The 18,554-nt window shown below is 46.4% G+C and overlaps 1 protein-coding gene across 2 annotated transcripts in view; it reads right to left on the bottom strand.

Moving 5' to 3' along the window:
* DENND3 (DENN domain containing 3) overlaps positions 1–18,554 on the bottom strand; it is a 68,935-nt gene that overhangs the window by 43,361 nt on the left and 7,020 nt on the right. Inside the window, exons 1-4 of one of the 2 annotated variants that reach the window (XM_083144915.1) lie at positions 12,830–13,018; positions 5,163–5,445; positions 2,874–2,989; positions 2,538–2,677 (exon numbers count right to left, since the gene is read on the bottom strand). In XM_083144915.1, coding sequence (XP_083001041.1) covers positions 2,538–2,677; positions 2,874–2,989; positions 5,163–5,445; positions 12,830–13,003 — 713 coding nt within the window. In that variant the 5' untranslated portion in view covers positions 13,004–13,018. Of the gene's footprint in view, positions 1–2,537; positions 2,678–2,873; positions 2,990–5,162; positions 5,446–12,829; positions 13,019–18,554 lie in introns of those variants that run through there. The other variant, XM_083144916.1, reaches the window with a different exon arrangement.

Below are 18,554 nucleotides of genomic sequence, written 5' to 3'. Positions count from 1 at the left end.
GAAAGGGGGGACATGATAGAAACTTTCAAATATATCAAGGGCTTTAACAAGGTACAGGTGGGAGACATTCTTCACAGGAAAAGGAGCAACAGAACACGAGGACATGCACTGACACTAGAGGGAGGAAAATTCAGGGGAAATGTGAGGAAGAATTTTTTCACAGAAAGAGTAGTAGATAAGTGGAATAGCCTCCCAACAGAGGTGGTAGACGCAAATACAGTAGTACAATTTAAACATGCTTGGGATAAGCATATTGATATCCTTACAAAAAAATAAGGATCAAATATGGTTTGAGGTAACATGTTTAAAAAAAGGGGAAGACAAGATGGGCCAAGTGGTTCTTATCTGCCGTCAAATTCTATGTTTCTATGTTTCTAAACCTGCTAACGGTGCACAGGAGACGATGGGCTGCAACTGGTTTTACACACGAACAAATCACACAACGCTTATTTTGTCGTCCTCAGAAATTTAAATTACTGCATCCCTCGCATCCTGCACAGAAGGACCAGGAGTTACCTTGTATCAGGACACTGCAATTACGTGTATACGGCAGGAACGCAAAAGGATTTGGAGCCCTAATCAGTACATTTTATTACGTTGTATCCATTCTATTACATTGTCACTGCCTCGATAACATCTGTAACCCAAACTCACAGAAACGCCCATACTGCAAACGGCAACATAGGGAAGTGTTCAATTACTGATGGTTTTTTTGCCAGACGAGGAATCTGTAATTTCCTACCATTGTTTTTAGAGCAAATTGGATATGCCCTATTCAATACCCATGCCGATTTTTTTGACTTGTCAAAAAATCTGGCATGGTGAAAAACATCCACAGGTTTTTGGCTACATTTGCATATTTGCGGGTGATTTCGCAAAATGTGCAAAAAAGTGTCATGAGCCAAAAAAACAACAACCAAACACTTCATTGAATACCCCCTACAGGCTTTAAGTGATATAGGGGTACTAAGGGCCAGATGTATCAAGCTTCAAAAAGTGATAAAATGGAGAGTAATAAACAGCCAGCTCCTACCTGTCATGTTACAGGCTGTTTTTGAAAAATAACAGTTGGGAGCTGGTTGGTTGGTACTTTTTTTGGTACTGGTTTCCTAGCACGGCGCCCATCGCATGGCATCGTGTACCTTATTTAGTGGTGTGCGATGCAATGCGATGCTTGTACAATTAAATATCGCATAGCATCGCATGCCAGCAAACGGGATGAGACGTGATTTTTAATTGTACAAGCACCCATACGATGAGATGTGATGGGTGCTTACAATGAGATGTAACCCCCAGTATCCACGCCACCCCGAAGCTTGGAGAGCACTGCCAGCCCCGCGAGGGGCGGCGGTACGCATCCTCCGACCTTTTCATACCCCCACTATCCACGTCGGCGCGGAGTGGATATGAGATAGTGTGGCGAGCGCAGCGAGCCACCGAGCCCGAAGCGTGGCGAGTCCCGCGAGGGGACGCAGAATACGAACCCCGAAGCGCGGCGAGCGCAGATTACATGTAAAGTCATCCGTGTCCGCTCGCCACGCTTCGGGCTCGTAGTCGGCATCCGCTCGCCTCGCTGCGCTCGCCACACTATCTAAAATCAACTCCACGCTGACATGGATAGTGGGGGTATGAAAAGGTCGGAGGACGCGTAGCGCCGCCGCTCGCCACGCTTCGGGATGGCGTGGATACTGGGGGTTACATGGGTGCTTGTACAATTTTAAATCGAATTGCATCGCAGCGCATGCTGCAATATTCCAGGGGGGATGCGATGCAATGCGATGAGATTTTTAGGAGCCCATACGATGGAAATCGTGGGCGCCGTTCTAGGAAACAAGTACCCTTTTTTCTTTCTCTCTCCCAAAAGCTTAGTACATGTTGTGTCCAATAAGCTTGAAAACAATATTTGTGCAGACATGAGCCATACACAAAACAAACTGTTCAGTGCTACCCTGGGATCACACTGCAGCTCTGCTCCTCCCCCACATAGCACAAGTCTCAGCACAGTATCCTGAGAATGCGGTCACTGTGACAACACTGCTCCTGTGTATACATCCAGCAAACCACACTGTGCATATCTGAAAAACAAGTCTAACAAGCCGTACTCATGACATGCCTGCTGCAGGGGGTAACAGGGATGATGGGGACATATCCAGGTCTGGCCAAACCCCAGCTACAGGGGGAGGGGACAACGAATAACATTCCTACAAACACTGAAGCTGGGGGGGGTGATGCACAGATGCGCACAAGTAACCGGCAGCCTGTGATCACGTCCTACAGTAGGTCAGCAGGGGGCAGGTTACAAGGAGAAAGGTAGTATCCAATGACATCATAGTGCGCGTTCAGTCGGGCGGCGTTTAACATATGCAGCCTAGCATACTGGTCTGAATTAGGCCCAGAGCCCAATCATTAATTGGCACAAACAATGCAAGGGCCCATGTTCCATCTTGTTGGATACGATCCCTTGACGGACAGGATTTTACTTCACAAACAGAACTTCTGGTTTCCCCACCATTACAATGCTGCAAACCATTCCTTACCATGAAAGGCAGTCCTTTATGGCATTGTAGTAAGGATATCGGGAGATAACACAGAGGGCAAAGGGTAAGTAGGCATCATAGGTCTTTGTGTCCCGGGCGGAGGAGTCCCAGTAGGCACCAGTGGACAGCCTCAACATGTCCTAGCGAGATACAGAGAGATGTCATTACAGCGGGCACAATACACATGGCATGGCTTCTAAGATAAAGGCTGACTGTCTAGGAGACGGACGTCAATGAAAAACTTAATTATCTCATTTAGTGACGGGTCAGTGATGGCAGGCTACGCAGGACACAACATGTTATAAGGCATCTGTTTCGCTACAAGTAATGAGATACCTGGACACTCCTGGAATCCTGAGCGACAACCCCGTACGTCCTGTTCCCCAAAACATCGGTGAAAACCAGGAAATGGAAATGCTGCTCTTTGGGTTCTGCGGTAACCTGGAGGCCTCCTGTTATAAAAAAAAAAAAAAAAAGACGAACCCCTTTGTCAAGGTAATTGCACATTAATTGCACATTTACTTTGACAAAGGGGTGACATATACCCCGAAATGTTGGAATGCTTTTTTGCTGAAATACACCACTTTGAAAATCTTCCCAGACAGAAGAAAAAGCCGGCACTCCACTGCTTGATAGACAAAATAGCACCCCATGCCTTCCTCAGCAACAGGCTGTTTCCAGGCTGGCATATGTATAGAAGAACATAGGCGGCACTTGGGCGTCTTGGAGAAGAAAGAGACCACACACAGGTTCAGGATCTTTCGAGATTTAATCTCGTCATCAGGATCCTGATGACGAGATTAAATCTCGAAAGATCTTGAACCCGTGTGTGGCCACTTTCTTTTCCAAGACGCCCAAGTGCCGCCTATGTTCTTCTTTCTATCCATCTATCTATCTATACACACATATACATACACACACACACACACACACACACACATACATTTTGAAACCCCTCTTTACTTCTGCAGATAACATTGTGAAGTTTTTATTTTTAAACCACAGCAACAAAGGGCGATTTGTCTTCCAGTCACGCAGGTTACGGTTTTAATCCAACTAGAGCGCACGGTTATCCAGCGAATCTAATCCAGTTTAGCAGGGAGCTGCTGTACCGTCATCATGGTAGTCTGGGGTCACAAATGAAGCAGATAAATGCTGGAGTCCACCCCGTTCTCTCCATGCCAGGACTTGGCTTGTGCAGATACTTTGTATTGCATTATGCATCTCTCTTTCTAACCCATCTGGCTGCTTTTGTTTCAGATGTGTGTGTGACGAAACGCACCGAGGCAGCACAGATCGCACCCAGCGTTAGAAGCGGCCATGACTGCGGGATGATATAAAGAAGACCCGTGACGCTTTCCAAACTAGGGATGTCCACATGTGCGCAGTGTCCAACCTTAAGAGGTTTGGAACACAGAACTCTGCAAGACTAGACCACTTTGGGGCCGATTCAGACACGATCTGTTGGGCCTGAATTTTCCATGGTGGAGGTCTGCGCATGTGTGAATAGGATGTCAGCGCCCTCCCCGAATTCGGCCATCTCTGGCCTAGACTGAGTTTTATCTGCAAATGGGGGAAACATCATTCAATGGGGGAGTGGGCATCTTATGATTTTTTCGCTGGGAGGCCGCATGCGAGTGGATGGTTAGCAGACTAGTGAGGGGCGCTCAGCGGAGCAGCGGATGGCACTTACCTGTTCTCTAGGCTGTGAGTATACGCAGCATAGTGAACAGGTCTGAATAAGGTCCTGTTGTGCATTATAAAGTGCAATACAGTGTTTATATATAATAAGCAAAATACAAGGTCATTCTTTGTTTTTCCCCCAATCGCATAAAAATACAAATAAAACATCCACGAACAATCTGGTTTTATGCACATCAGACTTTTTTCTCTTTGCATAATAAATTCCATATTCTTGACATTTTGTTGTTTATTTTCTGTTATCTAAAATTCAATAAAAAAAACATTAAAAAAATTAAATAAAAAAAGAAGTGCATTTCTTACCAATGGACAATGTAAATTTACTGGTGTCTATGTGAGTGCAATTTGTCTTTTCATCAAAGCGTATATAATATCTGGCAAAGTGGTTTCTTTTCTTTGCTCCTGTTTGGTGCTTTGGGTAGAACTTTATCCGCTGAGCAGTTATTGGTTGTTTTCTAAGGGCAACGGCGATAAACAAACCTGCCCAGAAACTATATTTGCTTTGCTGAACAGAGAGTAGGAAGCCAAAGAATGAGGCATATTTGGCCAAGCCACTCTGGAATTGCCTTCTCCATACAAGTATCCCGACGTAAGACCCTCTCACCGTCCAACCTAGAATTATTGGGATTCCCATAGGTCCCCAGCAAAACGAAAAACCTTAAAACGAGCTTTGCCACCATCTACCGCAAGTGCTGAGTGCCCCCTGTCCTTTTAAAGGTCCCAGCAAACTTCAACTTCTGGTCAGAAGGCCCTTGAGAAACCTTCTGAGAGCTACAAACATGTAGCATGAAATTATTATTAAACATATCAGAGTTTGCAACCATAAAAATACAAATCATATCAAATACAAATGTGGGCATGCGTTAGAACAAGGACCAGATAGGAGGACACCTGTCTACCCCACTATTGTTGTGGTGGTTATACCTGGAAAACAGAGCTGGGGCAACCCGATGAGGTCAATGTCTTGGGGAACACTGATCTCCTCCGTAGTGGTCTCTCGTTGGTTGACATTGTCACCGGACGGAGTCTGCGTCCTGGGCTTTTCCTTCTTCTTCCGGAAGGAGCGCCTCCGGGCCACCCTCTGGTAACTGTGCTGAGCAGACGATGGTGCGCTCTGCTTCTCATCCTTGGATACAAACGGAGGGACGAACACAGAAGTGATTTCTGGCTCGATGGTGGGTAAACTCCTTATACCTCTCTGAGCGACCTGTGGACAAGAAAAGCGGAGAGAGATCATTGAAAGCCTCCTGACTACACAGCGCCTGATTAATATTATTTTACAAAAGAGGGAAAAGAAAGGCTGAGCAGTGTTAATTGGTGGAATTACACACAAGGGCAGGACTGGTGAGGTCACAGCAGCTTTAATAGCTGTAATTCTGACCGGATCTCAGACTGCAGTTGAGAGCGCAGCTATGATGCAGTTTAAAAGGATATTGGGTTCAGGAGCCATGGTCACCGGCATCCATAATTGCCTCAGTGGTTGTTAGAGACCATGTCAGCCATAAATCTGCTTAGGGAGCCCAGAAGAAGATCTCATTAAACTGAGCCACTTATCTCTAGTAAAAAAAAAAAACACTGACACAAACACACTGGTCCCCACAGGTAACCAAAATAAAACACATTGGCCCTCACATGAAAACAAAAGTCCAGTGAATAACAGTTGAACTGGTGGTGGCTGTAAACTGGTGTAGATTAGGTCTGGTGGCACACTTGAGAACAGCTCAAGGAACACTAGTCTAGAGAGCAGATTCCTGGGATGAAAACACAAGGTAGCATAAGGTCTCTGAATTTAGTGAAGATGGTTTCAGTTGGTTTAGTCTGTTCTGTTATTCTATTATCTCCAGTAACCATCCTCCCCGTACAGAAAACAAATAGCAAGAACCAACCAATATGCAGCTGTTTACAGAGAATCAATAGGGTTTTCTGACAAAACGGGGGTCAATTGGTTGGTCAGCTATCCAAAGCAGAGAGGGTCATCATGGCTGCCCCCTGGATGCCACCACTATGGCACCAACCTAAACAGGAGAGTCTGTTTAATCAAAAAGCCTCTCCCCAGATATTTAGGTCTATAGAGCGTCTTCCTAAGAAAAGCGTAGGCTCCGGAATAGCGTGCTCATTCACAGCACGATCCCCCTTATGAGCGGAGAGCCGCTGAAACAGTTAAAGTGAGCAGTTATCAGCTCCAAATTGCCCAGTGTGTAGGGGCCTTTAGTCTCATGCACGTAATTATTAAACGCTCTTGTATAAATTACCTCCAGGCTGTGCATATGAAACATAAATGCATTTGGTGTTTAGATCTGGGTCCCATCTCAAAGATCTCATCATAGTGGGTAAAGGATTCTGCTGCCAAGCATTTTGCATATGGGTGACTAATGGTTGCTATTTTGTAACATCCCATCTTTGGTAGAACACCCATCTTAATAAGTTTACCCCCATCTGTGTGCCGTATACATGGTTAGTTCCCATTGTAGCCTGGGCTCGTTATTACAGAACACTTTAATCCTATAAGACCCACAAGACTCTTACAACCTTGGAAGTCTGACATTCCCAAATACAAAGAGTGAGCGAATAATTGGGTCAGAGAAGGGCATCTCTTCAGATTCATAGAAAGGTCGGACAACCAGGTCATAGGAGGAACCCACCGCTCTGAATATCTTAGCTTCTATTATGCTGCTCTCCGGTGACTGTCATTCGCTGGCTTTTTGGGGTTCCACGCCCCATATTCAAATGTAGTAGTAGGGACCTACCAGAGACGAGGACGCCTAGACGCTGGGTGGCGGGCTATTCTATCTTGGCCAATAAATATACCTCGATATTGCTCTATATTAGATAGCAGAGTCCATTATCGTCTGCTGATCCGCTCTGCCAGTCCCTCCATTGGTTGCCTGTATCTTACCATAATTCAATATAAAACACTTCTACTCGCACATAAAGCTATTAACCATACTGCACCAGCTTATATCGCTCTACTTATCACAAAATATCTCCCATCTCGGCCACTCCGCTCTGCACAAGATCTGCGTCTCTCATCTGAGCGGATCACTAGCTCCCATTCACTATTACAGGACTTTCATTGGGCTGCTCCCATCCTATGGAATGCCCTTCCACGCACAGTAAGACTCTCCGCTAGCCTCCAAACTTTCAAGCGTTCCCTGAAAACTCCCCTCTTCAGGCAAGCCTATCATATTTATATCCCACACACACATATCCCTCTGAGGCACTTTTGTATTATATAGCTTCCCTTCTGGACTTGTAACTTGGTGGGACTGCTATGCTATTACTGGTGCCTGTCCTTGTGTTTCCCTCCTATGTCCCTATAGATTGTAAGCTTGCAGCAGGGCCCTCCTACCTCCAAGTCTGTCTGTTGTTACACAGTCTGTTTTATCACTGTCTACTATTGTAAAGCGCAACGGAATATATAAGACACTGTAACGGAATCTGCTGCGTTATATAAGACACTGTAACGGAATCTGCTGCGATATATAAGACACTGTAACGGAATCTGCTGCGATATATAAGACACTGTAACGGAATCTGCTGCGCTATATAAGACACTGTAACGGAATCTGCTGCGCTATATAAGACACTAACGGAATCTGCTGCGTTATATAAGACACTAACGGAATCTGCTGAGCTATATAAGACACTAACGGAATCTGCTGCGTTATATAAGACACTAACGGAATCTGCTGCGCTATATAAGACACTGTAACGGAATCTGCTGCCCTATATAAAACACTAACGGAATCTGCTGCGCTATAAAAGACGCTGTAACGGAATCTGCTGCGCTATATAAGAAACTGTAACGGAATCTGTTGCGCTATATAAGACCCTGTAACGGAATCTGTTGCGCTATATAAGACCCTGTAACTGAATCTGTTGCGCTATATAAGACCCTGTAACTGAATCTGTTGCGCTATATAAGAAACTGTAACGGAATCTGCTGCGCTATATAAGACACTGTAACGGAATCTGCTGAGCTATATAAGACACTGTAACTGAATCTGTTGCGCTATATAAGACCCTGTAACTGAATCTGTTGCGCTATATAAGACCCTGTAACGGAATCTGCTGGGCTATATAAGACCCTGTAACGGAATCTGCTGGGCTATATAAGACCCTGTAACGGAATCTGCTGGGCTATATAAGACCCTGTAACGGAATCTGCTGGGCTATATAAGACCCTGTAACGGAATCTGCTGGGCTATATAAGACCCTGTAACGGAATCTGCTGGGCTATATAAGACCCTGTAACGGAATCTGCTGGGCTATATAAGACCCTGTAACGGAATCTGCTGGGCTATATAAGACCCTGTAACGGAATCTGCTGGGCTATATAAGACCCTGTAACGGAATCTGCTGGGCTATATAAGACCCTGTAACGGAATCTGCTGGGCTATATAAGACCCTGTAACGGAATCTGCTGCGCTATATAAGACGCTGTAACGGAATCTGCTGCGCTATATAAGACACTGTAACGGAATCTGCTGAGCTATATAAGACACTGTAACTGAATCTGTTGCGCTATATAAGACCCTGTAACTCAGTGGTTCCCAAACTGTGTGCCGTGGCTCCCTGGGGTGCCTCGGGACACATGCAGGGGTGCCCTGGGTTGGTAGTCCAGGACCAACTCAAATTATTAATTGTTAATTATTTATAAGCAAAAGCAATGCTGGTGGCCGCCATTAATAAAATGTGTACAAACAGAAGCAAATCCTGTCCTTTACCCCATACCTGACCCAAAGAATCACATATAAACCCAATCTAATAAATTTATTTTTGGCCTAGGGGTGCCGTGAAAAAATTTTGATACTCTAGGGTGCCGTGATTCAAAAAAGATTGGGAACCCCTGCTGTAACTGAATCTGTTGCGCTATATAAGACCCTGTAACGGAATCTGCTGGGCTATATAAGACCCTGTAACGGAATCTGCTGGGCTATATAAGACCCTGTAACGGAATCTGCTGGGCTATATAAGACCCTGTAACGGAATCTGCTGGGCTATATAAGACCCTGTAACGGAATCTGCTGGGCTATATAAGACCCTGTAACGGAATCTGCTGGGCTATATAAGACCCTGTAACGGAATCTGCTGGGCTATATAAGACCCTGTAACGGAATCTGCTGGGCTATATAAGACCCTGTAACGGAATCTGCTGGGCTATATAAGACCCTGTAACGGAATCTGCTGGGCTATATAAGACCCTGTAACGGAATCTGCTGGGCTATATAAGACCCTGTAACGGAATCTGCTGGGCTATATAAGACCCTGTAACGGAATCTGCTGCGCTATATAAGACCCTGTAACGGAATCTGCTGCGCTATATAAGACGCTGTAACGGAATCTGCTGCGCTATATAAGACGCTGTAACGGAATCTGCTGCGCTATATAAGACGCTGTAACGGAATCTGCTGCGCTATATAAGACGCTGTAACGGAATCTGCTGCGCTATATAAGACGCTGTAACGGAATCTGCTGCGCTATATAAGACGCTGTAACGGAATCTGCTGCGCTATATAAGACGCTGTAACGGAATCTGCTGCGCTATATAAGACGCTGTAACGGAATCTGCTGCGCTATATAAGACGCTGTAACGGAATCTGCTGCGCTATATAAGACGCTGTAACGGAATCTGCTGCGCTATATAAGACAATGTAACGGAATCTGCTGCGCTATATAAGACGCTGTAACGGAATCTGCTGCGCTATATAAGTCGCTGTAACGGAATCTGCTGCGCTATGTAAGTCACTGTAACGGAATCTGCTGCACTATATAAGTCACTGTAACGGAATCTGCTGCGCTATATAAGTCACTGTAACAGAATCTGCTGCGCTATATAAGACACTAACGGAATCTGCTGCGCTATATAAGACACTGTAACGGAATCTGCTGCCCTATATAAGACGCTGTAACGGAATCAGCTGCGCTATATAAGACGCTGTAACGGAATCTGCTGCGCTATATAAGTCACTGTAACGGAATCTGCTGCGCTATATAAGACACTGTAACGGAATCTGCTGTGCTATATAAGACACTGTAACGGAATCTGCTGCGCTATATAAGGCACTGTAACGGAATCTGCTGCGTTATATAAGACGCTGTAAGGGAATCTGATGCGCTATATAAGACGCTGTAACGGAATCTGCTGCGCTATATAAGACACTGTAACGGAATCTGCTGCGCTATATAAGACACTGTAACGGAATCTGCTGTGCTATATAAGACACTGTAACGGAATCTGCTGCGCTATATAAGACACTGTAACGGAATCTGCTGCGCTATATAAGACACTGTAAATAAATAAATTATAATTATTGCGGAGAGTGCATCAGCAGTATATTCATCTTTCTTCAGGTCTCTCGGGAACCTGGGCCACCAGGAGATTCCCTGTTACCATCAGTAACCACCTGTCACTTACTGTACCTTCTGCGCTGTGGGCGGGTATGTTTCAACTACTTCGTAGCACTTGAAACCACCATACAGCTCAGAAACCTACCCCCGGGACCCGAATACTGCTTACTGATATGTATGCGTCGACTGGTTGCTGACACACCTAACTAGTGTCGGTGGGTTACCTGCTGGTCACTGACCAGACCCTGTATCGATAGTTGAAAGAGGGCAGAGCTTGTAGAATCTGGGCTCAAACCAGGACATGCTGAGAACAGGACTACTTGTGACATTCTTGTTGGTCACAAGATGAAGGCAGTTGTACCACAGGGCCAGAAGTTCCACCATGTGATCTTTTAAACCAACCAGGCCACAAAATATAAATAAATACAGGTGACACATTTCTCCTTACTGTCGCATACCAGTGAGCTTTTCTAAAACGTACCATGATTTAGCATTTATACAGGAAATTCCTGAAAACAAACTATTTCTCCAACCCTGGTCGGACACGTTACACAAAGCCACAGCGGGGAGATTCCTTCGTCTGGAATTAAAAACAAATGACTTGTCCACAAAGATCTTTGTCAATCACACTAGGGGAAGGTCACAAACATTCCACTTCTTATGTTAGAATGTCTAGAACAATTTGCATCCGAATGTCCAAGGGGCCCATTTATTATGGATTGCATATTTGATGCGATCCGTCTGGACAGGATCCTTACCACCCATGATCGCACTGCAATATGTGACCGTAACGGCGAGATACATCATTGTGCAGGGACCGGAGCCTGCCTGATGCCGGGGGTTCTGCAGATGTGCGGTCAGTCAGACCGCACGCACAGAGGCCACTTCCTGGGAGGGTATTGGATATACCGGCCGCAGTCCCTCCGTCATACTTGCCAGCAGTACTAAATATTTGCAGCTTACCCCCTAAAGGGGGAGGGGTTTCTGAGATATAGTCATAACTATACTTTGATAAATGGGCCCCTAAGCCTTTCAAAACCAAAATTCCTTTATATTAAGTGCTTCATCCTTGCATTTTAAAAGTGCAATTCTACAACTATGTATAGAGCACCACATACAGCATGCTAAAAAACACTTAATTCATTAGGCATCTACATTATATGGCGCCTGGCGCTGATTCGTCCATTTAGAACCTGGGAAATGCACCAAAAGTTATCCTGTGATGAGCCTCCGACCACAGTGGCATTGCTGCCCCTAGCAACCAATTAGAATGTTTCTCTATAGCATCCAAGAAGCTGATAAGAAATTTGATTGGTTGCTATAGGCAACCCCCACCCCACCCCACTTTTAGAGGCTTTAGAATGTCTACTTTTAAAAACCCTTACAGTGACTTCTCTACGGATAGGTCTGTCCCCATCTATAATGGTCACCGGGGCAGATGTTCTCTGTCCGATTACATGGATAGATTCCACTAGACCCAGACACTTTCCTGCTAGGGCCCCGGGTTCATTACTTAGTCCGCCTGGAAACTCACAGGCATGTCCAACCTTGGCCCTCCAGCAAGTCCCATCATGCCTTGCACAGTTTTGCTATTAGGGAATGGTAAAACCATGGCAAGGCATGCTGGGATATGTAGTTTTGCAACAGCTGAAGGGCCACAGTTTGGACATTCCTGATTTAGGGGGAAGACCATGGTCTTTGGGTACATCTTGGGTATGGGTCAGAGGTCAACACAATTTAAGGTCAACAGTTCATAGGTCGATACATGAAAAGGTCAACATAAATTAGGTCAACGCAGTCAAAAGGTCGACATGAGTTGTTGGTCTGTCAACCTAGGTGTTGACACAGACAGCGTGTAATGGTACCGCATCTCCTCGCATTGTTTGCTTCACTCTCCGTGCACGATGTCAAGCGTATACATATCTAAGCTAAGTCGACCCTTTTAATGTGTCGACCAATAGTGGCTGACTTATTAACTGACGACCTGCCAACAGCATCCCCTCCAACTCCATATTGTTCCTTTATTCCATGGAGAACATCATAAAATCCCCATTAGTACCTCATACATCTGGTTTCCCTGGGACCTGTACTGGATTCCATATTGTACATTGTTATATACTGGATTCTATTTGCAGACACAAACGTTGGAGAATGAGGTTTCTTGGTGTTTTGTGCACGATCAGTGATCGGATCTTTAGAAACACCTCTCGTCTAGCAGCCTCTATGAATTCCTCAGTTACCTGGAAGCTGCCCAGCAAGTCCGGGCACATGTGGGAGGTAAGAGTCTGCGATGATGGATTTTGCAGACGATGGATCTTCAGGGTCCGGTAAATAGTTAAGAGGAAGTAAAATCCAGAAAAAAACAAATCTTGAGCAAATACGTCTTCCCCTTTTACCCAGGTCACATGCCACATTGTTCAATCACTGTCAAGACGCTCTCATCCGGAAAATAAACCAGCAAACCACATTGTTTCCAGTAGCACGGTGTCATACATAGCCAGGAGGCAAGCGATGGGTATGGGACAAAACACGTTACATTAAAAAGTTTCATGAAAAAATGAAATAATTTTTTTTTTTCACCCCAATTTGATTGGTAAAAACAGTAGGCGGTGCTATACAGATAATAATAATAATAATACAGTGGTGTTGAAGCACATAAAGCACTGGAGGGCAATTGGCAGTTTATCCGGCTGCTATCTGCCAGCACCAGGGCAGTGCGCACTGGACAGGTGCCAGGGATTAGCACCTTATCACTGGAGAACTCGCAGGACAGGAGCTGCAGCCGGCACACAATCAGCTGGCTCAGCGCACATCTCCGTGTCAACCTGCCCTCATCCACCACAGTGCAACCAACACAATGTAACACACAAGTTGTTCTCGTGACAGCCCGTCACAATACTACTGATATCAATGTTTCTCTAGGGGATCATTAGAGCAGAATCATCGTACTCACATCCCCAGCAATGAAAGTAAAACAGCGGTAAGACGGGTTTTTCTGCCGGTTCCTCCCTTAACCACGTGTCACAACAACTGCCACCGGCAACACAGGTGAAGAATCAGAATCATTTACATTATGCAGAAGCTGCTTTTCAATTATCTTATATCCTAACTATATGAATAGCTGATATTCTGCTGCAGGGAATAAAGCACCCCCATTGTTCCGTGGGATCCCCTCACCTAGATCGGGGGACCCCCATGTCCATACATACATAATACATAGGAAATATTGTTGACAATGTAAGTATAGAAACTTTACTTATAATGAATGGGGCAATGCGGCCTATTGAGTCAGAGGTAGACAGTAATGTCGCGGGGCCTTTGTATGCAGCGGATGCTCAAAATTAAGTACAAGGTGTGAGGGTACGAGTTCCTCAATCACTCAGACACCGAGCAGATGAAACCAGAAGAATGGTTTATTTTCCACAGCACGCACAAATAGACAATAAACAGTGGCAAAGGTAAATTGCAGAGTAGAAAGATATTCAGGTAGCAGGCCCAAACAGACAGTCCTTGTATAGTCACAGTCCCAGATCAGTTCCACAGGGCAAACTATCACTTAGCCCACACAGCAGTGATAGCATATAAGTCCACACGATACCTAGACAGAGCATAACCTCTTAGTCCAGGACAGTCCATCAAATTCTCCTCCTGGCTTGTGTGCGAGTCATTTTAAAAACTTCCAATTCCCACGCTTCTCCATACCATCAGTGGGCTTGCACTCAATCCCTATTGGTGGATTCAAGTCAGGTTTATCCCCCCTCCCAGGTACTGCTGCTGCCCATCTGCTTCTGCCCCCTGCTGGGGTCGGTTCCAGAAAGTCTGGAAGTGGCCAAGATATGCATAGCAGAGTCAACCCAAGATATAAAACACAGTCTGATTACATTATGTGGTGGTCACCCCCTGTGGACAACCCTCCTGTTGATAGTAGGGGAATTTGATCACCCCCTGTGGTGATTGTCCTTCAGCTATCCCCCTCATGTAAACAGCAGGAACAATAATCGGCTGATTACATTATGGGCTGATCACCCCCTGTGGTGGCCGGTTCCACAAAGTCTGCTAGAGCCCAGAGGTTTACAAAGAATTGTAAACCCCCCTGGGGAGATTGCCCATGGTACAATGCTTACATGAATAAAGTCCTGGGAAATACAGACATTACATTTGAGGTGGGATTATACAGCCTAATAATATATGATCTGGAACTACACACACATATAGGGAGTATATAGACATATATGGAGAACAAGAGGGTACCGACGGACTAAAATAGTACATTAATTACTACACCTAATAAAATATAGTAATTACAGATTTACAGTGAATCTGATAACCTCACATTCCTTCCCCTACTATTGTAGTCCCGGTACCCAGCTGTTCAGGAACCAATAACAACCTGGAATAGCGGGATGCAGAGCCAAGAATCTGGGGTTTGGATATACCACCTGAGTCCCACAGGGTGACATCATACCAAACCCATCTTGTAAAAGGCGGCTGGTTTGCAGAACCAGCAAGGGCATGATTACAGTCTAAGTCATACATTGGAACTAACAAGGGCTGTAGCAATTCCTCTTCTTCGGATTCTGGGTACCCCCCCTCTGCAACATTGTAACCTACTAATACTTTTGCCTCGGGCACAATGGGGCAGGGACCACTTTCCACCTCCCCCTCTTGCCCAAGGAACAGGGGCCAAACAGCAGGCCAATATAGGGGCTCTGGCCCTGGCACTTCCACCACCCCGTCATGTCCTTCCTCCCCCAAACCCAAACTAGGGGCATGGCACATTTCAGTCCAGCATTTGGTCTCAATGTCCAGGGCTGAGGAGGGACCCTCCATCACAAACAATTCCGCTGGTGGCTGCAGGACAGGCTGTGTCAGCTCTGTCCCCTTAAAAGCCAGATGCTCACCTGCAGCTACTTCTGCGCACACCTCCTTCTCCGCGATAGCCTCCTTCCCCAGCTGAGTATGCTGGGCAGCCCGAAACACGACGTCATCTGTGACTGGTGGGCTGGTGGCCTGGATGTTGTCGGATACTCCTCTAACCACGGCGATCTCTTCTTGGACGCAGTCCTCATAGATCCCCTGGCAGCAGGATAATAGCTCTGCATCTCCCACCTCAGCAAAAGGGAAGCAGTAGTGCAGCTCCTCCCTAGGATGGGGGAGAAGCAATTGCAAACGGTGCCTTTCATCACGCCCCCTGCGACACTGATCTTGCCATGCTGGGGTATCCAGGAGCCCCCGATCAATCGCCTCTTCCTCTGCCACCACGAAGCACTCCTCCAGACACTGCAATTGTTCCCACACACTCAACTGGGCACCGAAATGGAGGATCCAGGCTCGATAATCAGCAAATGCATTTGTAGGATCTCCCTGATCGTGAAGGATCTGCTGAAGGATTTCCCCGCGAGTGCAGGATTGGATGGGTATACCTCGCAGCTGACCTTCTGCTATCAGCTCCTCCATACTCATTTCTTCAAGGGCAGTTAGGGGCCCCCCTGACAACGACCCTTCTCTTGCGGTAACAATTAATTCTGTGGCAGACCCCTCGGTTGTCTGCCCAGATTGCAGTAGCCCCCTTCTAGACCTTTCCTCTGGTTCTATCTGGGGCATCAATTTATTCTGGACTTGTCCTTCAGCCTCAGAATATTGTCCTCTTTGTAGCATCTGGGTAACTGTAGCAATCACTTCCTCTGTAAATTCTACAAACTCTGGCTCTCCTAGCAGATTCCAAGAAGTGGCCTCACCTTTACAGTGCAGGAATGCATCCCCCAGGTAACACACTTTGTCCTGTATGCTGGATACTCTCCACCCGCTGACCATCTGCTGAGCGTCTTCCCAGTACTTCCAGATATACTGCATTTTCCTGACAATAAATAACAGATCCGGCTTCCCAGCCTGCCGATACACTGAAGAACCTCCATCCCTGAGCTCCTCTGCTACAGGGGTCTTGAGGCATCGATTTTCTTTCCTTGGAAACATTTTCCCTTTCACAGGACTGACACCTGCTCACTTGCTGAACATCACCTTATTGCATTTTCCGTTTCCTTACATATGGTCTGATCCTCTGTTCTCTGTGCTTTCTGTGCTCGATGGTTGGTGTCTGAATGATCCCACTGTCGCTGCCGCCAAATGTGAGGGTACGAGTTCCTCAATCACTCAGACACCGAGCAGATGAAACCAGAAGAATGGTTTATTTTCCACAGCACGCACAAATAGACAATAAACAGTGGCAAAGGTAAATTGCAGAGTAGAAAGATATTCAGGTAGCAGGCCCAAACAGACAGTCCTTGTATAGTCACAGTCCCAGATCAGTTCCACAGGGCAAACTATCACTTAGCCCACACAGCAGTGATAGCATATAAGTCCACACAATACCTAGACAGAGCATAACCTCTTAGTCCAGGACAGTCCATCCAATTCTCCTCCTGGCTTGTGTGCGAGTCATTTTAAAAACTTCCAATTCCCACGCTTCTCCATACCATCAGTGGGCTTGCACTCAATCCCTATTGGTGGATTCAAGTCAGGTTTATCCCCCCTCCCAGGTACTGCTGCTGCCCATCTGCTTCTGCCCCCTGCTGGGGTCGGTTCCAGAAAGTCTGGAAGTGGCCAAGATATGCATAGCAGAGTCAACCCAAGATATAAAACACAGTCTGATTACATTATGTGGTGGTCACCCCCTGTGGACAACCCTCCTGTTGATAGTAGGGGAATTTGATCACCCCCTGTGGTGATTGTCCTTCAGCTATCCCCCTCATGTAAACAGCAGGAACAATAATCGGCTGATTACATTATGGGCTGATCACCCCCTGTGGTGGCCGGTTCCACAAAGTCTGCTAGAGCCCAGAGGTTTACAAAGAATTGTAAACCCCCCTGGGGAGATTGCCCATGGTACAATGCTTACATGAATAAAGTCCTGGGAAATACAGACATTACATTTGAGGTGGGATTATACAGCCTAATAATATATGATCTGGAACTACACACACATATAGGGAGTATATAGACATATATGGAGAACAAGAGGGTACCGACGGACTAAAATAGTACATTAATTACTACACCTAATAAAATATAGTAATTACAGATTTACAGTGAATCTGATAACCTCACACAAGGTTAAGGAAAAAGACGTCCATTCTGATCTGCTGCTGCGTCTGAAAACTCGTCATCCAATTAACTGCGTGGCATTAGTGCCCATTTCTGAGGATGCAGCATCCGATCAACTGCGTGGCATTACTGCCTGCCTCAGAGGACGCAGCATCCATTAGCACCTGCCTCAGAGGACGCAGCATCCGATCAACCGCGTGGCATTAGTGCCTGCCTCAGAGGACGCAGCATCCATTAGCACCGGCCTCAGAGGACGCAGCATCCATTAGCACCGGCCTCAGAGGACGCAGCATCTGATCAACCGCGTGGCATTAGTGCCTGTATCCGAGGACGCAGCATCCGACCAACCACGTGGCATTAATGCCTGCCTCCGAGGACGCAGCATCCGACCAAGTGCGTGGCATTACTGCCTGCCTCCGAGGACGCAGCATCCGATCAACCGTGTGGCATTAGTGCCTGTCTCCGAGGACGCAGCATCCGACCAACCGTGTGGCATTAGTGCCTGCCTCCGAGGACGCAGCATCTGACCAACCACGTGGCATTACTGCCTGCCTCCGAGGACGCAGCATCCGACCAAACGGGTGGCATTAGTGCCTGCCTCCAAAGAAGCATCCATTAGCACCTGCTTCCGAGGACGCAGGATCCGATCAACCACATGGCATTAATGCCTGCCTCTGAATAGGCAGCATCCATTAGGGCCTGTCTCCAAGGACGCAGCATCCGATCAAACCGCGTGGCATTAGTGCCAGCCTCTGAAGACGCCGTATCCATTAGCACATTCCTGCAAGGACGCAGTATCTGATCAACTGCGTGGCACTAGTGCCTGTCTCTGGGGGTGCAGCATCCGATTTACCGCATGACATT

The sequence above is a fragment of the Crinia signifera genome, chromosome 5, assembly GCF_055691185.1.
Source record: "Crinia signifera chromosome 5, ASM5569118v1, whole genome shotgun sequence".
NCBI lineage: Eukaryota > Metazoa > Chordata > Amphibia > Anura > Myobatrachidae > Crinia > Crinia signifera.
This window is presented reverse-complemented; position numbering and strand designations above follow the sequence as displayed.